The sequence below is a fragment of the Nipponia nippon genome, unplaced genomic scaffold (genome assembly GCF_047370975.1).
Source record: "Nipponia nippon isolate SJK-2023a ecotype South Korea unplaced genomic scaffold, ASM4737097v1 scaffold_1, whole genome shotgun sequence".
Lineage (NCBI taxonomy): Eukaryota > Metazoa > Chordata > Aves > Pelecaniformes > Threskiornithidae > Nipponia > Nipponia nippon.
The window spans coordinates 157,499,348-157,525,614 of record NW_028262290.1 but is presented as its reverse complement, the minus strand read 5'-3'; the positions used below and the strand labels follow the sequence as shown (position 1 = coordinate 157,525,614).

Below are 26,267 nucleotides of genomic sequence, written 5' to 3'. Positions count from 1 at the left end.
GTAGCGTCATGAATTTGCAGAATAGAGTGTATGAACAATAACATTATTATTTTTTCCTTAGAACCAAGTAAATTGCTTTGTGTTTTGCAAAAATTAATGGATCTTGGTGGGGATACGGTAGAGGGAGGCACCACACAAGTGAAGAGTGCTTTTGGGGCCACCGGGAAGGAAAGAAAATGCTATTTGAGTATGTCATTGTGACAGGCTGAATCGAATGATTTATTTCCTAGAAGTCCGTGCCAGCTGTTACGGGGTAGGTTTTGGCTTGCATGTATTTTTGATACGTTTTTCCTGTTGCGTTTTTCAGGAGTTATATCCTGCATTTTGCATTCACAACGGAGGATCTGATTTAGACAGGCTACCCACTGCCAGTACCTGCATGAACTTGCTGAAGCTTCCTGAGTTTTATGACGAAAATCTTATGCGAAGCAAGCTTCTTTATGCCATTGAATGTGCTGCTGGATTTGAATTAAGCTGAGTCGAACCGATGCTTATTTGGACGATCTGCAGAGGAGCTAACCAGTGCCTACTCTATAAGCAGCACCCATACCCAAGCAGTTCTAAGGGAATTCTGTCTAGATTTCTGCAGCTCTTGTGTCTTATCAAATGCCCTCAAATAGGTTTCATTTTTAAACACGATTTCTTAGTTAGCTTTCATTAATTAATATTACATTGACACTGCTTTATGATTCAAAACAATGAATGCCGTGTGCAGTGTGGCTGTTTGCTGTGTTTATGCGAAGAAAGAGCACATTTAAAGAACAGTGACATCTCAGTGAAATTAACCAAAGATGAAGCTTTGGCTTTCTGCTGTTCAAACAGAAATAATTTCACAAACTGGCAATAAAGTTGTGTACCGTGCAGCACATTGGGGTGAGACAGGGCTAACATCCTGTAATTAATCTTTTAGATGGAAGTGAAGCAGATGTTTGCAGATATCCCAGAACTGAGGGGATGAAAATGCTCATTACCGATAACCTAACATCTTTACTTACGTTGTAGAATGGTTTACAAATCATAGTTGTTGCAGAACTGATTTTGTTTATACTACCTTCCCTCAAGATGGTAGGCACTGAGATAAAATGTTTATAATATTCCATGTGTGCTTTCTGAAATACAGTGGAGAAATCAGATTCGCATTATTTTAAGTTCAACCTTTGGCTGCGTCATTATCACTTGAACACTGTCGTGAACGGATGTGACTCTCCGTGGTTTCTCTGTTCTCTTTCTGTCTTTTGTGCCTGTACAGATTTTTTTTTTTAAATGTATCAGACTCCTGTTGCATACACAGTACATACAACAGTCATCACTTTGGAAAAATATACATGTAACAACTATTAAAATTATTTGAACCAAAGTTATCAGGCTTTATCTTTTATATTTGAAGCCTGTGGTGTTCACATTCCTTTTCCCTATCATTTCTTTCCATCTTAAATACCGTATCTGTGCTGTAGACACTAGTCAAATTCATTACTTTTTTGTGATTAAACGGCTTTTATATCCATCCGCCTGCAGTATTTCTGCTAAGGAAAGTAGGTGGGAATATGCTGCTTAATAGAATTTGATATCTGGGAAAAAAATTGCTTTCATACGGAAGGATCTGATCCTCTAGTAGTAGGCACATCGTTGGGTATTCGTATGCAAACTGCAGTCAAGTTAAAAAAGGAATTATAGCTCAAACCGTAAGATTCGTAAGTGCATCCCTCTGAACTTTAGTTTTATATTTTAAATCATCAAAATTTACAATCAAATTTGTATTCATCTCTTATGCAAAAAAATATTTTGCTGTTACTGGAAACTCTGTTGGATTTCATATTTAATAAGCAGTAACCAGCAATATCCTTTTAAATGTGGGGAAACTGAGTGATTTTAAGATGTTTACTAGTAACCATATAAAAATGTATAATTTCTTAATTTGGGTAATAAATGAAGTGTTAAAATACTATTTGTAGTCTTGATGTACAGAAATAAAACGATTGGTTTTCTTTTTGGTTTTGCTTTAGGCTTTTTATTTATGTTAAATGTTACATACCCAACCTATTCTTTATCCCAAAATTCTTTTCTTGTATATTTTTCTACATAAATTATGGAACTTGTAAAGAAGTTGAAAAAGAGATCAGTAATAGTGGAACTGCCTCTTCCTAACTGCAAAACCTGGACACTTCTTTTACATAGCATTATTTATTTTAGAACCTAATGCTTTAAATATTTTGAAATTATTTTTCAATTCCATTATTTTGCCACATTGGGTAGTGTAGTATCTGTATTTTGTAAAATTAAATTTAAATTTTCTATTAAATGTTCCTATTTTGAAGATTGCGTTGGAGTCATGCCAAGTAGTCATGACCGGTAATGTATGCTTTCTGCTTTTGTCGAAGGAGACAGTGGACGCTCTTCCTGCCTGTTACCGTGAACGCAGGTTCAGCAGAGCGGGTCGGCTGGGGGAAGCGTGAGTTGCAGATAGGTGTAGTCGTGTCACTGCAAGGATCACACCGTTGCAGAAAACTGCAGTAGAGAATTTGAGCTTGCTGAAAATACTCTGACTTTTTCTTTCTTCAGTATGTAGTACTCGGTGATCTTGTTTTGTATATTCTGTACATTAAGTATGAGATTCTGAGGTACTCACGTCAGTGGGATTGTAGCCTAGATTTCATTCTGCAGGTGGTCAGTTGACCATCTGTGCTGCGACAGCTTACCCCACTGTCGGTATTCAGACTGCGGTAAGAGGAGGGCAGGGCTTTCCTTTGGCAATGGCTGCTTTCAGTTCTGACGGTCAGCTGCTTTCGTGTAGTCAGGATGAAGTGCGAGTCCCTGCTTTTCAATGATCTATTGCTGGATACTTTAAGGAACAGGAGATAAAGGTATGAGAAATAATATAGGTATAGGTAGCCATGTCCTGAGGAGCTCGGTGGTCTCAATGATCTCTCGTAGCTCTTGCGTAGCAAGCATTGTTTATATATGAAAATGGATTTTCTGTTTAATAAAGAAGAGCGAACTCTCTCCCAGTTGTGATGCTCCCAGAGCTCAGGTAGGCAGAGGCAGGAAGCACTTTGCATGCAAGTAACCTGAAATATTATTGTAGATTTTGATCATCAGAATTATAGCAGTAATAATGATGGGTTTGGGGTTGTTTTCTGTGCAAGGCAACCCTTCCTTAAAGTCAATTTCTGTACTTCAGTGTTCCGTCCTCCTAGTTCAGTATTTGCTTTTTGAAAAATGACAGCATTTTGTTTGGTTTTTATTTTCAAATAATTTTTGTTTTATAATTTTGTAACCTGTTTTAAAAAAAAAAACATTTGTCAAGGTTTATCTTTATGATGGAAGAGGTCGCAAATTCTTCATCTCTCCAAAGTTAAAAAGCATAAAAGCGGAATAAAAAAATAAAATTAGCACTTGGTCTGTTTATCTCGGTAAGAGTTTTTCCAGATGTGGGTTTCGTCCTACGAGCTGGATTAAAAAAAAACCAAACAACAAAACGCCCAAAAAACCCCCCAAAGCTAACCAAACCAGAAATGATCGGCCTACTTCCTTAATCTCGGTTGTCTTCCATCATAGTCTTGAAAGCCAGACTTGTATAAATTTCACAAAACTCACTTGTGATTTCTAGGGAGAATTTACGTCTACAAAAGAGGAAAGATTTGGCTCCAGTTTCGTGCGTAAACACTGAGCTGACAGAAGTTTGATTCGGACAACAAGGATATCTTCAGTTATTTTTGTGTGGGGTGCTCCATAATTTAAAAAAAAAAAAAAAAAAAGAAGAGCTTCCTGATGCTATTAGTAGCAATGTGGACAGTTTTTTTGGCATCACTTGAGTAGTCTAGCACAAACATCCTAATTTGACCCATAAAGGGGTTTGGAATTCAAAGGAAACACTTGAAGGAGTACAGTGAGCTCATGCTAAATTTCAGTTTAAACCAAAAACTATTTGTTAAATGCCAGTGAGACGGCAAGTATGCTTTTCACCACTGAAACGCAGTACAGCACAGAAACAAAAAGGAAAAAACAAGCGAGCTGTTTTTCTTGGAATGTTTTGTTGGGGCTGTAATTTATTTTGTATTTATAATTATATGCAAAAACTTTAAAGCATTTGCTCATATACATGAATCTGTGTTAATAATGGTTTGTGATGTAAATGCTTGTTAGTATTTTTTTCATGATGCTTTGCCTGTCAGTGAAGGAGAGAAGAAATGAACACGGTCTGTAAAACTGATCAGGATATCTATATTTTTATTGACTTCTGCTTTTGTGAATAAAATAATTTGAGTTTTCTTGAAACTTTGCAGAAACACTCCTTTCTTTCATTTTTTTTGCAGTAAATTTGGCATTCTCTTGCTAAAGATGGATAGTACTGAATCGGTTCGACAAGGGAAGCTAATGCTAACTGTTCGGTGGTCTTGAAGTTACTCCTGTTGGCACAGGCTGCCCAGGGAAGTGGTTGAGTCCCATCCCTGGAGGTGTTTCACAGACGGGCAGACGTGGTGCTTAGGGCCGTGGTTCAGTGGTGGGCTTGGCAGTGCTGGGTCAATGGCTGGACTTGATGATCTTAAGGGTCTTTTCCAACCTAAACGATACGACTGCTTCAGGATGATCTGTAACTTCAGCTTTCGAGCTGTGAAGTTCCCCGGCTCTTTCGGTCAAACTGCAGCTATAAGGTTTAGCTTTGTTTTCAAGCGACGTAGCTAAGATCACTGATGTGCTTTGAAAAATTTTCTTCAGAATCTTTGGAAAGAACAAAACTCCCTCCTTGGATAAAAACAGGAGAAGCTACAAGTCATAGCAAAGAATGCTGCTCTGGCAGCAAACACGTACAAAAACATCTCCTTCAGCTTCTTCTGGAATTTTAGCACATATGTGGGCCCCTCTGAAGGTGTAATTTAATTTTTATCTCCTTTGATAATTACAATTATGTGCTTCCCTTTGCTTTTCTATTTTCATTGCTAAATGCACTTCTAGTTCCATGATAGCATTTTATGAGGTTAGTATTGTGCGTGTTTATTTTGGAATCCTTACAAATAGCACCATATATTCTTCAGCTTCAGCTTACCTGCTGCTAAAAATGTGGTAAACAGAAAATTACAGAAAACTCCTCATGTAAGGCAGTTGATAATTCATAGCATGAATAGAGCACAAATGCCCAGGTATCTTGCCTGGATTTCGGTACGTATCTGGTAGTCCGGAAAGCTCATGAATTTCTGATGTGCGTAGAGAGACAACACAAGGCAAAAAGTGATGATGAAGTTACACCAGTCGCATCCATTTCTGAGAACAGAGAGTGGCTGAGGCCAGGAGGAATGTCGGAGATCACCGAGTCCAACCCCTCCGCTCGAAGCAGGCTCCCCTGGCGCAGGTTGCTCAGGACCTTGCCCCGTAGAGTTGTGAATGTCTCCGTGGGTGGAGATTCCACAGCTTCTCTGGGCAACCTGTTTGTGTTCAATTACCTGTACAATAAAACATTTTTAATCGGGTTTAAACACAATTTCTTGTATTCCAGTTTGTGCCCGTTGCTTCCTGTCCTCTCACTGGGCAGTACCAAGAGGAATCTGAGCCTTCTCCAGGCTGAACAACCCCAGCTCTCTCAGCCTCTCCTCGTATGACGTGTGCTCCAAAGCCTTAACCATCTTGATCTCCGCCTTGCTTGTTAGCGAACACGGCGGCGTCTTCAAAACCCCTTTTGTGGACTTTGTGACTGGGGACCGAGTAGACGACACTAATTCTCTTCCTTCTCAGATACCTGTAGGTGTCTGTAGTTGTTAATAAAAGGCACTTGCTAGGTAAGGCTGGATTTAAGATTTTGTGGCTTTGCTTTTTCAACTTTCAGTGCTGCTTTGTATTTTCAAGGATTTTGCAAATGTTATCAACTGCAAAATAACAGACTCTGTAAAAATTGAGGCCTCAATTATTTTCACAGCTTTTTATAGATACAATGCTAAACATTGACGCAAAATCTGTAGGGCAAACGTTAAACGTTAAATCACCTACACGTGTATTCACTTCTTTCGCCACCAACAGTGTCAAACATCTGGAAGTGCAACTTCTTGGAAAAACTCCTGTAATTTGGCTGTCTTTACAAAGGCTGGGCAGCCCCGTGCTCGGTGCAATCCAGCAAAGCACGCTGGACGGTCACAGAGGAGAAACTTGGGAATTCTGACTGGCACCGGTGGGACTGCTTGTCCACAAAGGCATGCACAGATGTCCTGCAGGCTTGATTTTGTGCTGTCAAGGGATGAACTTTTCTTGTGTCACGCTTCAATCATTGCTACGTTTTACTGCCAGAATTGTTGCTCTCCAGTCTGGGACTAAGTTTACCTGCCCACAGCTCTGTAGAAAACATACATTCTGTTTGCGGTGTTTGTTAACGTGTTCATAGGAACAGCTTGCTCAAATCTCCTACTATATTTAAACTCATTCTTTTCTGCATTCCCAGAGCAGCTGTTAGTTCATTCTGTGTAACATTTGACTGAAAAGTAGTTTTGCGTTATTTCTATTTTACTCTCTGTTTATAGTTACACATACCTCTTGATTGCTGCCGAAGGAAACAGGCGTTCACCAGATGGTGTTATTTCAGATCGTCTTGCTACTTCTGCTTACCCAAATGTTAGATCTAGGAAAAGCATCTCATCAGTTGCTATGTAGTTTTGCTGTACGTTATCAAACACACCTTCCGAAGAAATTAGTGCCTTCTAGCCCTTGGATCTTTAATTAAGAGTAATTCTTTTCATTACAGCTCTGCTTACTGTTTTTCTTTTTCCCCTCTGCGCTTTCAGGCAAACAGCAGCAGAGCTTAATGTTCTGCAGAGATATTTTAGGTCTAATTATCTGTTAGATCTATCGGGCTATTGATGAAAAATTACACAGAATTAACTAATACTTGGCATTGGCATATGGATAAGAAAGCACATCCCTGAACAAGTTAATGACCAGAAATGCTGATCGAGCTGTCCTTGCAAGGAATCGGCGCTTGCCATAAGCTGTGAGATCTCCTGACTGCCTGCAACGGTTCTCAGGTGGTTGTCTGCACACCCCAAATGATCAGTAGAATACATCTGATGCTTCAGGAGGAACTGGCAAAAACACCAGCTATCCTGAAATGTTTTAACCACCTTCAAAAGCATCCACTCGGCTCAAGCTTTTGGCTACAAAGAGGAGCCCAGATAAACTTGCAGCCTCTTGATTGCCTGAGAAGCACCGTACCAATGAAAATTGAGGTTGTGCTCGGCAGAACAACTCTGGAGAATGCTAATGAAAATTGGTTATTTTGTGCTTTTAATGCTTCTACTTAAAGTTTTAAACATTAGGTGTATTGCCCATATTTCAAGTCTAATTGTTTCTGATAAGCTACCAGCAAAAAGTTAATGCTTATATTTAATTAAGTGGCACTTTCCAGAATTACTTTGCCAGTAGTACTATAATTAAATGATGTGAGAACAGTCTTTGATACATATGCTCATATTCTTTGCTAATACCAAAAATAGAATCTGTAAATCTGTAAATAGAAAAACTGGATGCATTAAGCAGCAGGCCAGAGCAGCAGGCCGGGAAGCCTACAGCCATTACCACATCAAAGGGACTGATATTAATATCACTCTAATGCAGCATTTTTAAGCATTTCTTGTGTTCTGATGGGCTTTTCATAATTGACCTCCATAAGTCATAAAAAATGATTAAAAAAAAGAATCTGGGAACTGTGTGAATTGCTAATACCTCCTGGAACGCTGCCACATTATTTCCATCATTGGGTTATAGCTACCAGTTAGGCCTGAATTCATCTCACTTAGCTTCAGCCATCTGTAAGGCGGCTGTCGAGGCACTTCCGATGAAAGAGAGGCAACCCAGCGACAGAGCTCCAGAGGGCGGTTCTTTCTTTACTAAAATACATCTCCAACGTGGGTGGAATAAATCGTGCCCTGCAGGTGCCCCCTCCTTCTCTCTCTCTCTTCATAGTCGGAGGCCTTAAAGGAGATAACTTTGAGACAGCTGAAGGTAGCTGAAGGGAAAGCAGACCTTTGCCTCATGTTCCCAGGTGAGAGTTGAAAATTCTTGAACTACGAAGATCCTTCGATACCAGAGTTTATTCTGACCCACGACTCAGCACCTGGATACCAGCCCAGGTCTGCCTGGGTCTCTGATACCAGCTTCGACAGACCCACCAGACTTGATCAGCTCTTGTGATTGGAATGTTGATCCCCTGCCAGCAACATCAGATTCAGTGCTCTTTAACACAATATGCCAACCTTTTGCTGCAAGCAGCTAGCCATAAAAACGTAGAACGCTTTTACTTTATACTTTTGCAAATACCTTTGAAGAAGGTTTTCTGAATCTAAAAGCATTTCTGTTTTATTAGCCCTATAAGTAGATCTAATTAAACATGTTACCTCTTTCTATGAGTCCTGCCTCTAAAATCTTTCCCTTGACATTACCTCTGATGAGGAGGAAGGTGGTTTTGGCTCTTTGCTTTATGCACTTCCCCCTCTTGTTTATCTGTGTTAATTTTTTCCACAGAGACTGCAAGGTCCTTCTGTTGCATGGAAAACACTGACACGGGCAGTTCTCATTTAAGGACTTCCATTGTAAGACATCTAAATACTATTAACGCTAAAGTTTAAAAATGATTATGAGAAACCTTAACTGAGTGTGACTGAATATGCAGATCAACTTGAACTATGGGTCAGAAGAATTTTAATTAATTCTTGGGGAACTAGTCAGTCCTGTCCTGTGGTACCTGAACTATGCAACTCGAATGAGAGAAAGGGGGGTTTTAAGGCAGTTCAGCAGTACCTGACTATAGTTACGAACATAATTTATCAGAGTGCTACTCTTAAAAGCAAAGTAATCATAGGCACAATATCTGTTTTGAGCTTTGGGTGATCTGGGAGAAGCAGAGACTTTGCCTGGACACAGACAGATCAGATCACGTTAGCCTGAAACGTCTTAGGGGCTGAGCTGACCCGCTGGAGATCTGAAGGGGTAAGCGGTGGCTGTGCTGCCATATGGGGCTGAGGCAACAAGTGCACGGGCTGAGCGGCATGAAAGCAGCGTTTCCTTCGCTGCTGACCAGCAAGCAACGTTCTTTTGATCACAAAACAAACAGAAGCCAGGAAAAGACGACCATGAATGTCGGTGTTTTTGAAACTACTCTTTATGTTTCTGTGTTAAATTCTACAAGAAGTTGATCAAAAGAGATAAAAATCTGTCACTGTTAATGTTTATATAGATTCATGCTGTTAGTCTTGTGCTCCCCAAATTACTGCTAACTGGTAACCCACTTTTGTGCATGAAAAAATGTGTCGGGTTAAACCTTCTCAAGATGACTTCAGGTGGAATGCTTGGAACCACAGCTGGGAAGTAGAGACTTCTCCCTTTGGTAGGAGCTGAGCAGTCTGAGGAAGGCTGTGTTCGAGGCAGCCTCAGCCTGGAGTCTCTGGAGCTCCTTCCCCCCACTCTGAAGGCCTGAGATATAAAGAGAAATCCCTTAGCTGCTGCCTCTGTCCTGTTGTTCCCGAATGTCACCAGCTCCAGTCCTCCTGCAGAGTCGGTAAGGTTGGCTCCTGCCTGGGCGCAGCTCCAGAGCTGACCAGACCTTGTGCTTACAGGCGTAAGGTAGTGAAATCTCTCAGAACTGGAGCACTGGGGACAATCATGGAAGCGGCTCTGCAGAAGCCGGCTCGGGTCTGGTGGGGACAAGCTGGGGTGACATTGTTTTACTACAGGAGTTTTGGGGATACTGACTTTGCACGCTCACCTGAATCTCTGCAGTGTGTTCTTCAGTATACCCTGCAGTACCCCGTCCGGCTGCCTTTGCCATGTGCTGTGTTTACTGCAACCCCCTGCCTTTCCCTGTGACCCAGAGAACAGAAAGTTAAATGTCAAGTGCGTAATATAAACAAACTTTAAAAAAATTAAATACTTTTTGTTATCGTTCAGTGTTAGATAATCTGAGCTATCAAAGGTAATAAGTTAAAAAAAAAGGTGCCCCAGTAAACGATATTTGTAATTGGTGGGTGTGCAAGCCACCCGTTCCACAAAGTCTCAGGAAATGTGTTCATATCCCACTTCTAAGACAAAGACAAGTGTAAAACAATTAAAAAAAATATATATTTTTTTTAATAATTCCATAATCGTTTGTTTCTTTCTATAACTTTGTTCGGAAACATTTATTTGCATTCTCTATGTTTCGCTGCAGAAAATGCCAAACTGGATGTCGTACGGCTAGCTCCGCCCTCAGCTGTGAGCAAGGCACCTCACCTTATCGCACCTTCCTTTCCCCAAGTGCAAAATTGGTCTCTAAGCCTTCCCAAACATTGCTCCTGTATCTGAAGAGTGCTACCGGAGAGCTACTCGTCTAGAGTCAGAACAGTGTTAGAAAATCTATGGGCTAATTAATGTAATGCTATCACCCGTACGACAATTGTGTTAAAGCAGCAGTGGTCCTGGTTGCACTGATGTAGACAGTATTGCAGTTTCAACCCTGTAATTCCATATGGAATTGTGCTTCTTCGCTACTGTTCTGCTTGTGTGGATAAATAGAAAATTTTACAATTGGCTTCCATGGTACTACAACGTTAGTACAAAATCTAGTCTGTAAACAATTAAAGCAAAGTAACTGCCTCAGGCACTACTTCTAGCTTGTTTACTGCAAGTGAGATTTTTTAAAAGACTGAAGACTTTTCATATCGTTCTCACCTGTCATCAGTGATGAAAGGCTGAGGAAAAAACTCTTTATTTCCACATCAAGAAATGTTTAAAGCATTAAATCAATTTTTTCTATGATCTCCTCCCAAACTACACAGTACTGACCTGCTGCTTGCCTTTGCACTTGCTAGGCGGGGAATCTTCTTGAGGTTTGCAACCCTACCTTTTCGAAAGAGCCAATCTAACCTACTGCTCTTCTTCTTTTTTTTTTTTTTTTCCAAGTGGATCAACAACTTGGACTTCACAGCTACTTGCTGATGAGAAACGAATAATTGGTGCTACGTGTCTCTTTGATCTAATTTTAAAGACTTGTTTCCTCCGCCAAAATTTAGCATCAAATCTCATGGAACAATATTTCTTTTGAAGCTTGTATTTCCCCCAAAGCACCAAGCCTATACTTTTCTTAGGGTTGTCCTACTACTTGCCTTGCTAATTTGTACTAGGTTTTCCTCTGTCTTGTTCCAAGCTTTTTTCTTTTTGACCTGATCCCACTCCCACATAAACACCTCCAAAATAATGAGTAGCCTTTTAATTGACTTTACTTGGGGAGCACACGTTTTAGGTGTGGAAACTCTCGAATTTCACCTTGGTGATCTATAAATCAATGCCTCCTCCAACTTTTTAAATAAAGGGCAAGAAATATAATTTTACAGCAATTTAAATCATGGATAAAGTCCAATTTTTAAAAATAGAATAATAACTTGGCTGCTTATACTTTGCTCTCAGCCATGGCACTCGGAAAACCACATACTCAAATGTAACCCGAAGGATGCTTAAATATGTTCAAACGGCACGAGGAATCTGTACAGGTGCCAGCTGGAAAACGATGAATCTGTCCTCAAAAGAATTGTACGTGAGGGTTACAATTTTTGAGACTAAAGTAAAGACACACATGGGGGAAGAAAATTTGGCTTCTCACTTCTAGCAGCCCTCATCTGTCAGCAAGGCACTTCACCTTCAGTTTTTTTGAAATTATGGGTTTTATCTTCTCCTTTTCCCCCAGCAGCACATCTGGACATCACTTTTTTTTTTTCTCCCCCCCCGCAGAGGGGTTTTCCACCCAACTGCCTGCCTCCGGGGGCTCACGGACCCCGGAGAGAGGAGCGGCGGGGCCGTGAGGGGAGGCGGCTGAGGCGGCTCTGCCGCCGGGCGCCCTGACAGGGGAGGCGACGGGCCCGCGCGCCCCGAAGCCCCGCCTCCTTCCCCGCCCAGGCCCCGCCCCCCGCAGCGCCGCCGGCCGCCGGCAGGGGGCGGGCTCCGCTCGCGGGCGGGCAGCGGCGGGGCGGCACGCCGTTCGAGAAACTTCCGGAAACAGCGCGGGCGGAAGTGACGCCGCGCGGTGACGGAGCTTCCTGTTTGAGGCTGAGGCGAGCTGCCGCCGTTTGCCGTTGTCGCAGGCTGCGGGCGGGAGGGTGGCGGCCGCGCTGCCGAGGCGCCGGGGCGGGTAAGTGCGGGGGGCGAGGCTGCCCCGGGACGGGCGGCGTGAGGGGAAGGGGGAGGGGAGAGGGGGCGCCGGTTTCTGGGCCAAGCCTCGGTCTTAGCAACGCTGTGGCTGGTAACGGGGCCTGCCGGGCCGGCGCCGCCATGCTGCGCGCTGGGGGACAGGCGCTGGAGCGTCCCCCCGCAGAGAGCCTCTCCTCAGCCGCTGGGGAGGTGCGCGGCGGCGGCCGGAGCGGGGTTCGCGCGGCGGAGCGGAGCGGGCGGCGGGGATCTGTGGCGCTTGGGGGCGGGCAGGGAGGGAGCCGCCCCCGGGCGCAGCGGCTGCCCTGGGCTTATCCCGTAGCGCGGAGCGGAGGAGTTAAGAGTTTGGGATCCCCGGGCCGTGCGATCCCAGATCGGATTTGTCTCCGGTTTGCTGCAAGCAGAGAAGGCCTAGGGGAAAAAAAAATCCGCGTTTCCATTTCTGCCTGCAGTGGTTTCAGTTACGGAAAGGTGAGGGGGAGCCTCAGTTCACCCTTTGCTCCTGAATGTGTTGAACAGACCTTTTACTTAAAGTGCTTTTCTTTGCAGCGTACCTTTTTGGCATGCTTGTGAGAGAAACGTGCTTTTTTTTTTTTTTCCCCCGATAGAAGTGGTTTAGTTAAATTCTGTTCTGCGTTTATTAACTCAGAGTAGGGTCAGTAGTAAGGTTTGTGGGTGGAAGTGGTAGTGGTCAGGTGTTTTTTAACTCGCTGTTGCCAATTTCTAAGCTGAGTTGAAAATTGTCGCTGGCAGGTAAGGAACATAGTTTGTCGTCAGTATTTGCTGGACTTCTGAGAGGGCAGCGAGTTGGGAAGTGAAGTTATTTATGACCAGTGTTCCCGTTTGTAGCAACGATTTATGCTGTGTTACAGTTTTAACTGTCAGAGCTCTTGTTGGCTGCTGAAAACGTGTGCTGCAGGCTTGAGCCATTCTAATGAAGGCATTCGAAAAGGTTATTCAAAACACTGAGCAAATTTGTTTTGAATTCTGATAGTAATAAACCGCTTGTTTGGTTCTCATTTGGACATAGTAACATCATAGAAGCTAAATTTATAACAATGCTAATGTGCAAATGGTCAAGCTTGTGACATTGCATAGTCAATCAGTGATCAAGCCCTGAGTTTTTAGGATATAAAGTGTCAAAAAGCGATAAGAACAAGGTGTTGACACAGAGGGAACAGCTGGAATGAAACTAGGCTCTGCCTCTCTGGTCCTCTGAGGTTGCAGTTACTGCTGCCTGCTGACCTTAATTTTTGTGTACTCTTTGGAGATCCTTGTACTTTAGTTAGGAGGGATTTTGTGTTCAGCTGATGATCAAGAGCCTGGTGGTTAAAGTACCATTTAGTTTGCTGGATTATGTTGTCAAAGAATATTTGTTTGGACCAGTGAGCAACTGTATTTAGAGATCTTGTCTCTGTGGTTACTTTTTTTGTGTTTTTTTATTTTCAACAACCAAAATGCTAACTAGTGCACAGTACTGGTCTAACTTTGTTTCCCCGTCTTGGCTCTCATATTGCCTTGTCAGTGGAGAACAAGAGACAGTTCGAAATGGAAGTTAGTTTAGGATTAAATTTTCTTAAATAATCTCGGACATTGGAGGAGAAATTTAACTTGCTATTTCTACTGACAGTACTGTTTAAACTGCAACGTTAATAACAATTTCTCTGTCTGTAAACTGCAAAATTCTTCTTGTTCTCCATCAGATTTGTCTTTTTAGCACTTGTGCTTTCTGACTGCAGCACATTCTTACCAAAACAGCTTTTCTCCGTGGTATTTTCTTCTGTCTTTCCTAGATTGATGCAGTTTGCTAATTTATCTTGGCCGGACTTTGGGAGAAAGCATGCAAGGCTTCACTTTTGTGTAACACGGAATTTTTAGTTGGAGGGATAATGTGTTTTGCTATTTATTTTTTAATATATAAATAAATTTGTATATCTACTGTATTCTTTCATCCACTAGAAGTTTTGGAATGTACATGGAGAGAGAAAACAACTTATGTTAAATCATCATCTCAATAACAAGGATATATGAGTTCCTAATAGTACTTGGACTGTACTGAGGAAAGAAATACCTTTTTTTTTTTTTTTTTTTTTAAAAACTGTAAAACTTTTGGGATTCCTGCATCTGTACGTCTGTGCTTAATGCATTGGCGCAGTTAGGTCTTTATGCTGAGGTCATGCAGGATGAGGGTGATGATTGTGTTCTACTGTGAGTCCAGAGGCACTGAAGTTCTAGCCTGGAATTGACTGAAACGTCACAGCAAGTCGAACAGATGGAGTGCAGCCACCCGTGTTAGCCGTGTTCTGCTCTCGTGCTGCTGGCTGTAGAGGATAGTGCATCTCGATCATGTCAATACACTGGACTTCCAGACTGGAGTGGACCATCTGTTTCCTACCATATAAATAATGATGTTTTGAAGGGAGTGTATTACCTTAATTTTCAACTTAGTTATGTGAGGTTTAATACAATAGTATTTTGCTCCTTAAGTAATAGCATTTATAAAGAACCTCGTCAGCTGTGTCCTGAAAACATTTTCTGTCAACAGCTTTTCCTTTGTCTTGATTTATTCAAGGAATGGAAGGATTAGTGAGATATTACTTAGCTTTGTCGAAACTTGTTGACTCTTATATCTGATGATTGTTTATTTCAAGATAGATAAATTAAAACTGTAGTTGCTGATATTAGTAGGTTTAAATTATATTTTCTTTGCTTTTGAATGAAATACATTTGAATAGGTGTTAGATTTTTCTTGAGTTTGGACTTAATGAAAGCATTATTCTGCTTATGTTTATTTAACTGCTAGGGAAGAAATAATTCATGCATATGAATTTCACTCCTACAGTTACTAGTTGTAAGTTTCATTTATGTTTTCTGTTTGTTCTGAATAAGTACTGAAATCCTACTGATATTAGTGAGGACCCAGCACTTAACGAGGGTCTTATAGCTCATATGATAAGTCTGAAGCCATTCATAGCTAAATTTGTAGCCAGTTTTTGTTAAAACTTTGTTAATTCTTTTGATTAGAAGAAATTCTTTTCTGTCTTAAAATGTAGTTTGAATCTATGACAGCCTGTCATCGTCGTTCTGAAAAAGAAACTGGCATTCGCTTTAATGTAACTTTTTTTTTTTTTTTGCTGTTTGGCTTAAGTAAAATTATCATGACTCCAAAAACAACTTCAGGGGAAGTGTGTAGAAACTTTAAACTATTTTCTTTTCCCCGAAGGATCATCTGGTTGCATGTGATTATTTGGCTGAAACTTTCTGGACCCGCTCTTTGCCAGTTGAGGCTTTCACTGTTTTTAATCACTTAATCAAACACAGATCATACATTTTTTTAAAATAACTTAGGAATATTTTTACTTTGTATTAAATAGCCTTTTATGGTTAGTTTTAGGAGGGTGCCAGTGTTCCAGATATTTGTATGACACAATTCCAAATTTGGACACCTGAGTTGTTGTGTTTTGGAAAAATGCCCCTTTGCTTTAAGGAGTGATCATGAATAAGTAGCCCTTGATTTAAGGCATGCTCATAGATCAGATAGATAAGCAGTAGAGTATCAGCCAAGGGTGTGAGGGTAGCCTATTCACTGATCTACTTCCTTTTCCAGTTTTTGTTAGCTAGTTTACATTTCTGTCACAGATTAAGATTTTTGATTTCTTCTGTTGCCACTTTTGGTAGATTAATTGGTTTTTTAGTGATTTCTTACTTGTTGACCTCTACAGGCTTTCCATGTGCCAGGCAGTCATACAGACAAGAAAGTCCTGTAGTTCTTTGCACAGTTGTGTCTTGCTCCCCTTGGGGAGGAGAGGAATGGACAGGGTTCTTTATTACTTCTTGCCTTGAGGGGTGATGGAGCCTTGTACAGGTGGCTCTTTTTTGGTTGTGGTGGGTTTTTGTTGTTGGCTTTTTTTATTTTTTTAAATACAACTTGAACTGCAAGGTGGAGCAGTCAGCCTAGCTACCTTTTCCTGTGTGTGAACTGCATCCTTTCATATAATAATCATGGTATTCGAATCTGCTCTGTTTTTTAACATAGAAACAGGATGTTTGGGGTAAACATGAGATTAAACTAAGCTTTTTGGAATGTTCATTTTATTAGATTCATCTCATGGGGATGCTGTGGTAGTATTAATGTAATGAGTACAAACATTGCTATTTAAGTACGTTTTATTAACATTAATTATATGGTAAATTTACATTTTTCCATGAAACAATAAATTTTAGGAACCTGTGACAGCTTTTCTAAGCTTAGGTAAGTAGAAGTTAAAAGTAGTGAGGTTTTTAATATACCTTAGTCTGTACCACACTGTGCGTATATCAGTGGTAAGAAAAATTTAATGTTGGTGCATTGTTTAAATGTATTTGTCAGATTAATTAATCACAAACTTTATACAGGTTTTCTTGCTGTATTATTGCGCTTATCAGAACTAAAGTAACTTTCTTTTGGTTCCTCAGCATTCTTAAACTACCTCTTACAAAGATTTTTCTGATACACAGTGCGGGCGGTTTTTTTGTTAGCACTTGTACAGCGTGAGCACAGTGGACCTTTGCTAGTACAGCCAAGAGGCTGCTCATGGTCTCAGCTCAGTTACGTATGGCACATCCCAGATATCGTTGCTAGATCTGACACAGATCTCTTAATTTTATTTGGGATTCGGCCATAGTTTTGAGACTTGTATAGCTTCCTGTGTTGCTGAGTTGTACGAGGTAAAATGCATTTGATTGTTGCCTGAGCGGTGTTCCGCTCTGAAGAGTTGTGGTGTGAGATTTGTCTTATTTTGGTTGGGGCGTGGGATGACTCCAGAAGGCAGTTTCTAAAACCAGTATCTGTGTGTTAAAGGCAGTGACCTCTTCAAGCCAGTGAGAACTCCTTGAGCCACTGGTACAAACGTGTCTTGGAAGCCTTGGCAAATAGTTAGTGCTTTATGGTTGATCTTCATTTGCCCTTCTTTTAGACGGGTAACTTGGAGAGATAGAGGCAAGTCATTGCAATTCATGGATTGCATTTGAAATCTGTAGCTTGTGAGCAAATGAAGTGATGAACCTCACCTGAAGTTTGTTACTTTAAGACTGAAAATATTTCTAGATGTCTCTGAATTCACGGTACTGTAAATAATAAAAAGCTTAGCAAAGATGTCTTAGCTATATAAAAATCAAATGAAGAAATACTTGAAAACTTCAAGAGAATGTGTGTGTTGCTGGATATTCTTTGCGTGGCCCTTTGTATGGATCCACAATAGTATTAATGCTACTGTAGTTTTGTTCATACTTTGAAGGAATGTAAAAATTTCACCAGGTCCAGCTGACATACTGCTTTCTAATAAAACTCTTGGAATGTGAAAAATGATATTTTTTTAATCATAGTTTGAAGTTCCCAAAGATCCTCGAGTGTGTGCGTCATCTATTAACATACCAGAGCCATCTCTAAATGGCTCAGTTGCTGTTGAGTAGGTCAGACGCAAGCTCAAGCCGAACTGGGATTCAGAACAGGGTATTTATTCTTCCTGTGTTGCCAGCAGGATGCAATCCTTTAGATACGTTCATAGAAAGCAGGCAGGTACTAGGAATTGGGTGGCTGTGCAACCTGCACAGCGTGTTGATGACTGGCTGCTTCTGTGAGTTGCGTGCATCAGGAATTTGGAACTCCGTCTCCCTCTGCCCAGGTGACTGCGCTAGTCACTAAGCTTGAGCTATTCTGGCATCTTTCAGGACTCTCCATGTTGCCCCGTTGCTTCATGGCCAGAAATAGATAACTTTTTCTGACTAGGCTGACTGCAAAGGTCACATGCCCTTTGCTGTCTGAATTTCCTCCTGACTGATTTAAGAATTTCTTGTTTGGATACCTTCCTCCCTTCTGTATTTAGTTAGGGGTGCTGCTTTGTCATCCCTGCAGGTTGTGCTTCTGATTACTTTTTTTTTTTTTTCTTTGTCATCTGATCTTATAAAAGTTTATAGATCTCTACATACCTATCTTCCGTAATTCTGCCCATGCCTTTTATGGAGCTGAGGACTTTGCTGTAAAGAGAGTTTATGAGCTGGGTTTTGAGATAACTCTAAACTGTTCTAGCTTTGGGCTGTGCTGTGAGAGGGATGTCTCAAGCCTGGTCATGTACTCCTATCAGTTGCTTTGAGCATTCAGGGCTTCTGCTTGGTAAGCCAGAACAAAGCTGACTTCTCCTGTGATGACTGAGAAATCTATAAGCTATGGAAACTTTTGGTTCACATAAACATTTGGATGTTTGATTTGTTCAGGCTCCAACGGGGGAGTTAGAGTAGTTGACAGCATCCTATAAACATAGTGCAGTTATGAACACAAGTAACTGTAGATTTTTGCAAGCAAGCATGAAGGCCATGAAACAACTTCTTTCATCTGGAGTTTTTTTCCTTGTTTTTTTCTTCTGAGACTTTGAAGATTTTCTGCGGCTGGAGGTGGGAAATTATCTAATGTGGGCTGGCTTCCTTGTGGCTTTGGAAAAAAAACTTGAGTGCCTAGTTAATGAGCCTTGCTTGTGTATTTGGAGACAAATTGGTAGATTTGGGGTTGGAAGAAGATTTTTGTCATGTTATTTTGGTTAGGACAGTTGAGTATTTTTGCTTTTCATTTTGCAGAAAGGTATATGGTTTGCAGCTTTGAAACATCTAGGCATTTTCACCATGCAGATTCCTACTAGCCTTAAAACTACTGATCTAATTTTTTTTTTTTTTAATCAGCCACTTTCTGTTTTGTTACAAGTTGATGGTGGTTTTTTTCTTGAGTGAATATTTTAAATTTTTTTTTTCCTGGAAAGATTTGAGACAGAGGTCTTTTCTAGTTTGTGAGTGCTGATTTGGATTTTTTTTTTTTTTGGTTGGTTGGTTTTTGAGTGGGTTGTGTTTGGGGTTTTTTTTGGTTCTTACTGGATGTTGAATAAAAATCCAAGTATTTTTAAGGGGCTAGATATTAGCTGATGCTGTTTCACGTTTGTGCGTGTTTTGCTTAAGCTGAAAAAAAAAAAGCTGCAGATGAATTTTCTTCATGTAAATATTGCTAAAATCTTTTTGCACACAAGAAAAAAGTTCCTATGATACCTAAAATTGTAGTAGTGGAGTTTATGCTTTATGGTAGCTATCAGATAGAAGCAATGATTAATTGGAGATGAACTTTTACTGTCACCCAAATGTTTGATTAAGAGAAGGGGAATATAAACAGTTTGTTTCCTTTAGAGAGCTGCTGGCTTAATTCCAGACTTCATATTAGTGGCACATAAAAACTGAACAATAACACACTCACAAAAGATAGAATATGCAAGCACCAGACATTTCATTGAAACAAATAATTCCTCCGTTCTTGGAGGAGTTGCTTTTCAGGGTCAGAGTCATCTATTAAGAGCTGGTCGTGTTGCTTCAGCACTCATTTTTGGTCCCAACGTTAGCCTTCTGTTATGTATTGAGTCTGAACTTACAACACTGCAGCACTGTTTTTAAACAAACAGCTAAAGTGTTTCAAGAAATATATGAAGTCAATATGACTACCAGTGTGCACAAAGTTCTCTAGGAAAAGATGTGATTTATTTCTTACATCTAAGTTGCTTTTCCTACCTGGTTATTCTAGCTAGAAGCTTGAGTTTTGAATTTTCCCTTTAAGATATATGCCTAAATTGAGAGGAGTGCCTATGCAAGTCTTGTATTTAGGAAAAAAAGGAGAATATGAAAAAACCACTTAGCAGTATGGTATGTGCTCTTACGTGTTGTGGCTTCCTGCTGTTAGCTCACTGGTTTTAGGCTAGTATATCTTGTTAGGAGGGGCTCTGACCTCTAGCCTTAAGCTTGACTCACACTAGATTCCACACACCCCTCCCCTCCTTTTTCTTTCTGTAAACTGTATGTTCCATATATGCTATTACTGGTAAGGATTGGTTACAGGATTTGATAATGTACCTTAGTCCTTGTTGACTTTGCTCCTCACCTGTGTGTTCATAGAGCTGTTCTTCTAATCATTGTTTGGGAAAGAGCAAAACTAGCAAGGCTAGTTGGTAGCAAATATTCTGAGATATTTTTGGTAGTCTATATGTTTACATATTGAACCCTGCCATTACTATATTAGTATTGGTGTTCTTGATGTTCGTTTTAATGCAAGTCTCCCAACTTCCCTTGGTGTTGGTCACAATATTAACCTATACCCTTACTATTTTTTTCAATGTGGGGGTTTCTTCAAAGTCAATTAGAAGGCTGTTTACTTGCTACACTTTAATTTTGTAACTGTTTGTGGGACTGTATGGTTAACTAGATTGCTGAAACCACCCAAGTTTTAAAAACACGTAGCTCCTCCAATACATTTGCTTCTATAAGTAGTTTGGAGGGGGGAGGTAGCGTAGCAGGGTATCTCTTAAACTGGTTTTGCCATTTGAGGAAATATGTGTGTAACCACATCCCTAGTTAAAGTTAATTAAGCTTTAACGTACAACAGCAATGTATTTTGAAGATGTACCAATTTATTTTAAAAGGAAGTCTCTCTGTAATGTTTATATCCCAGGATGTTGAAAGGTACATGTAATACTAGTACAATAATTTCAGAATATTTCACTGGGCTATATAATGCTTGATTTTTTCAGCATTTATGTGAAAGAACATGAAAATGAGACTTTGCTTGGGCTGAAATGAAAAACACTGAATGACTTGAGGGGGGGGAAAAGTGATTTCAATGAATTTTCGTTCTTGATGCACAGGATAAGAAAATGTGACTAATACATTGCTGTATTGTTATGTTCTAAGTATATTTGGGTGATTTTGCTTGCAACGAGTTGATAACTCATTGAGAAGGTCAGTATTGTCTTGTTCATAAAACTTGAAAGGAACCAGCAGCAGTGCTACCACTGATGGAACGGTGGTTGGAAGTTTTGCCAGAATGGAGACTTGTTACAGCGGTGAGAAGAAGAAGCCTTTGCATGAAGAGATGAAATGTTCTTGAAATTTTTAGAAAGATTCATTAATCTTAGTGGTCATTTAATTGAAGTAATGGTTAGTATAACTGTTCCTTGTAACTATTCTCTAATATTGACAAAGAACTGTTGGTATTTAAATCGAGTAGGGCAAACGCTGTTTCTTTTAACTTGTAGGTTTCTTAGGACGCTTGTGAAAACTTTATAGTAAGAAACACATGGTGCCTTTGTATTTGAGTTGGTTGGTTAACCTTGCAGTTTGAGCAATCTTGCCTGGCTATGTACTTTATGTTGGTGTCGTGGTTTAACCCCAGCCAGCAACTATGCACCACACAGCCGCTCGCTCACTCCCCCCCCGTGGGGTGGGGGAGAGAATTGGAAGGGTGAAAGTCAGAAAACTCATGGGTTGAGATAAGAACAGTTTAATAATTGAAGTAAAATGAAATAGAATGGTAGTAGTAATAGTAAAAATAATAATATAATACAATAATAATATACAAAGCAAGTGATACATGACACAATTGCTCACCACCCACTGACCGATGCCCTGGCTGTGCCCCCTCCCAGCTTCTTGTGCACTGGGCAGAGCAGGGGAAGCTGAAAAGTCCTTGACTGGTGTAAGCCCTACTCAGCAACATCTAAAACATCAGTGTGTTATCAACATTATTCTCATCCTAAATCCAAAACACAGCACTATACCAGCTACTAAGAAGAAAATTAACTCTATCCCAGCTGAAACCAGGACAGTATCCACCCCTTATTCCATACCATATACGTCATGCCCAGGTCTTACACTTTCAAATACATTCCAATTAATCACTACCACTTTTCCAGTCTTTTGATATATTTTTTTTATATATATATATATATATATACATACACACATATATAGATAAAATTCGGAATTCTCCATCCTCCCACATCACCCACCAAGTGCATCCAGGTCCTTGAGCAAAAGCAATCCCACGAATGGGTTTACCTCTGCCTGAAGCAGGAGTAACCCAGACTGTCTTCCCCGTCATGTTTTTTAGGTGCACTACAGGGACTTTATCCCCCTCTACAGTATGTAAAAGTCTTGACTGGGCAGGGCCAGCTCGATTGGCAGATCCCCTAGTGTTGACTAACCAAGTGGCCTTTGCTAAATGTGTATCCCAATGTTTGAATGTCCCACCACCCATTGCTTTTAGTGTAGTCTTTAACAGTCCATTGTATCGTTCGATTTTCCTGGAGGCTGGTGCGTGATAGGGGATGTGATATACCCACTCAATGCCATGCTCTTTGGCCCAGGTGTCTATGAGGCTGTTTCGGAAGTGAGTTCCATTATCTGACTCAATTCTTTCTGGGGTGCCATGTCGCCACAGGACTTGCTTTTCAAGACCCAGGATAGTGTTCCGGGCGGTGGCATGGGGCACGGGATATGTTTCCAGCCATCCGGTGGTTGCTTCTACCATTGTAAGCACATGGCGCTTTCCTTGGCGGGTTTGTGGAAGTGCGATATAATTAATCTGCCAGGCCTCCCTGTATTTATATTTCAGCCATCGTCCTCCATACCAGAGAGGCTTGAACCTCTTGGCTTGCTTGATGGCAGCGCATGTTTTGCATTCATGGATAACCTGTGCAATAGTGTCCATGGTCAGGTCCACCCCTCGATCACGAGCTCATCTATATGTTGCATCTCTTCCTTGGTGGCCTGAGGTGTCATGGGCCCACCGAGCTAGAAATAATTCACCCTTATGTTGCCAGTCCAGCTCCACTTGAGCCACTTCAATCTTAGCAGCCTGATCTGCCTGCTGATTGTTTTGATATTCTTCAGTGGCCTGACTCTTGGGTAAGTGAGCATCTACATGACGTACTTTTACAACCAGGTTCTCTATCTGGGCAGCAATATCTTGCCACAATGCGGCAGCCCAGATGGGTTTGCCTCTGCGCTGCCAGTTGCTCTGCTTCCATTGCTGTAACCAGCCCCACAGGGCATTTGCCACCATCCATGAGTCGGTATGGAGATAGAGCATTGGCCACTTTTCTCGTTTGGCAATATCTAAAGCCAGCTGGATGGCTTTCACCTCTGCAAACTGACTCGATTCACCTTCTTCTTCAGCAGTTTCTGCAACTTGTTGTACGGGACTCCATACAGCAGCTTTCCACCTCCAGTGTTTCCCCACAAGACGACAGGACCCATCAGTGAACAGGGCATATTGCTTCTCATTTTCTGATAGTTTATTAAATGGTGGGGCCTCCTCAGCACACGTCACCTCCTCCGGTGATATTCCGAAATCTTTGCTTTCTGGCCAGTCCATGATCACTTCCAAGATTCCTGGGCGACTGGGGTTTCCTATTCGAGCCCATTGTGTGATCAGTGTGACCCACTTACTCCATGTAGCATCAGTTGTGTGATGTGTACAGGGGACCCTCCCTTTGAACATCCAGCCTAGCATCGGCAGTTGGGGTGCCAAGAGGAGCTGTGCTTCAGTACCAACCACTTCCGAAGCGGCTTGAACCCCTTCATATGCTGCTAATATCTGTTTTTCAGTTGGAGTATAGCCAGCCTCGGATCCTCTGTATCCCTGACTCCAAAACCCTAGGGGTCGGCCTCGAATCTCCCCTGGTGCTTTCTGCCAGAGGCTCCAGGTAGGGCCATTCTCCCCGACTGCAGTGTAGAGCACATTTTTTACATCTTGTCCTGCCTGGTCTGGCCCAAGGGCTACTGCATGGACTCTCTCCTGCTTAATTTGTTCAACGGCTTGTCGTTGCTCAGGGCCCCATTTGAAATCGTTCTTCTTCCGGGTCACTTGATAGAGAGGGCTTACGATCAGACTGTAATTTGGAATATGCATTCTCCAAAAACCCACAATGCCCAAGAAAGCCTGTGTTTCCTTTTTGCTGGTTGATGGAGACATGGCTGTTATTTTGTTGATCACATCCATTGGGATCTGACGACGTCCATCTTGCCATTTTATTCCTAAAAACTGGATCTCCTGTGCAGGTCCCTTGACCTTACTTTGTTTTATGGCAAAGCCAGCCTCCAGAAGGATTTGGACTATTTGCTTCCCTTTCTCAAAAACTTCTTCTGCTGTGTTGCCCCACACGATGATGTCATCAATGTATTGCAGGTGTTCTGGAGCCCCACCCTGTTCCAGTGTAGTCTGGATCAGTCCATGGCAAGTGGTGGGGCTGTGTTTCCACCCCTGGGGCAGTCAATTCCAGGTGTACCGGACCCCCCTCCAAGTGAAAGCAAACTGTGGCCTGCACTCTACCACCAAAGGAATTGAGAAAAACGCATTAGCGATGTCAATTGTGGCATACCACTTGGCTGCCTTTGACTCCAGTTCATATTGAAGTTCTAGCATGTCCAGCATGGCAGCGCTCAGTGGTGGCGTGACTTCATTCAGGCCCTGATAGTCTACTGTTAGTCTCCACTCTCCATTAGACTTTTGCACTGGCCATATGGGACTGTTAAAAGGTGAGCGAGTCTTGCTGATCACTCCTTGGCTCTCCAGTTGACGAATCAGCTTATGGATGGGAATCAGGGAGTCTCTGTTGGTGCGATATTGCCGCCGGTGCACTGTTGTGGTAGCGATTGGCACCTGTTGTTCTTTGACCCTCAGCAACCCCACAACAGAAGGGTCCTTTGAGAGACCAGGCAGGGTAGACAGCTGTTTAATTTCCTCTGTCTCCAAGGCAGCTATACTAAAAGCCCACCGGTACCCTTTTGGGTCCTTGAAATACCCTCTCCTGAGGTAATCTATGCCAAGGATGCATGGAGCCTCTGGGCCAGTCACAATGGGGTGCTTCTGCCACTCCTTCCCGGTTAAGCTTACTTCAGCCTCCAATACAGTCAGCTGCTGGGATCCCCCTGTCACTCCAGAAATACAGATGGGTTCTGCCCCTTCATAGCTTGATGGCATTTGGGTACACTGTGCACCGGTGTCTACTAAAGCCTTATACTCCTGTGGGTCTGATGTGCCAGGCCATCAAATCCACACAGTCCAGTATACCCGGTTGTCCCTTTCCTCCACCTGGCTGGAGGCAGGGTCCCTCTAGTCCCGGTCATAGCATTCATTACTCACTTCTTGTAAATGCGAATCAAAAACCCCTTTATTGAGATCGGAAGCAAAATCAGCCCTTTTACCCTGTCTAGGGAACTGCTCACTGGAAACTGGAGCAGCAATTTTCCTGGAAGAACCGCCTTTTGTAATTGTTTTTCCTTGCAACTCACGTACTCGTGCTTCTAGGGTCGAGGTAGATTTTCCATCCCACTTCCTCACGTGCTCTCCATGGTCACGCAGATAAAACCACAGGGTGGCCTGTGGTGCATATTCACTATATCTTCTCTCTTGAAGAGAGGGATGCTTACTCCTGATGGCTGAGATACTGGTCCATACAGGTGAGGAGCAGGACACGTCCTCTTTGAATCGCTGGAACTCCCGGGATAATTTCTCAGCTAGCACGTCAGGCTGTTTCTCCACAGCTGCGACGTAGGCCCGTAGGGAGGAAGAGAGACTTTCTTCGTATTGTCAGAGTTGGCCAGCCAATTAATCCACCGTTGGTCCCTCTTCATATTTCCAGGCTATTATTGCCAAAGAGTTTGCATATGATGATGGTGTGCTCCGCACAAACTTCCGCCACATGGGTCGTGTGGACTTCATCTGGATCTTTGGATAACTGCTCATTGTTCAAGTCATTATGCATCACCTCCAGCACGGCTAATTCCCTCAGGTACTGGATACCTCTGTCCATGGTGGTCCACTTGCCTGGCTGACATAAAAAAATCTTCCTTGAAGGGATACCTTTCCTTCACAGCTGCCAGAAGTCGCCTCCAGAGGCTGAGGACTTTTGCCCCTTTTCCAATCGCTTTGTCAATGCCCCCTTCCCTAGAAATGGATCCCAGCTGCTTGGCTTCCCTACCCTCTGATTTCAGGCTACTACCCCCCATTATCCTAGCATCGGAGCAGCCAAGTGATGACATGCTCGCCTGGATGATGACTAAAATCTTTTTGCATATCTCGCAGCTCACTCAGGGACAGAGATCGGGTTGTTACCATCTCATTTGTGGGTTTTGCCTCTTCCTCCTCCTGTTCTTGTGATGGCCCTGGTTCATCATCAGCCCTTACTAAACGAGTTGATTTTCTTGTGTATTTTTTCTTCTGTATAGGGGCGACTGATACTGGCACGGGTTGGTTCTCTGGTGTAGCCACAGCG

General features: G+C 42.0%; 2 protein-coding genes across 8 annotated transcripts in view; both read left to right on the top strand.

The window, feature by feature from the left end:
* UBE3C (ubiquitin protein ligase E3C) overlaps positions 1-2,319 on the top strand; it is an 82,841-nt gene extending 80,522 nt beyond the window's left edge. The window contains exon 23 of the mRNA XM_087730039.1: positions 308-2,319. Within this exon, the coding sequence (XP_087586165.1) occupies positions 308-478 (171 nt within the window). The 3' untranslated portion in view covers positions 479-2,319. The remainder of the gene's footprint in view (positions 1-307) is intronic.
* A 9,671-nt stretch (positions 2,320-11,990) lies between these two features.
* Positions 11,991-26,267, top strand: part of DNAJB6 (DnaJ heat shock protein family (Hsp40) member B6) — an 86,416-nt gene continuing 72,139 nt past the window's right edge. For 6 of the 7 annotated variants that reach the window (XM_087729974.1, XM_087729997.1, XM_087730018.1 and 3 more), the window contains exon 1: positions 11,991-12,133. The gene's annotated coding sequence lies outside the window, so the exon portion shown is untranslated. Of the gene's footprint in view, positions 12,134-12,259; positions 12,622-26,267 lie in introns of those variants that run through there. The other variant, XM_087729981.1, reaches the window with a different exon arrangement.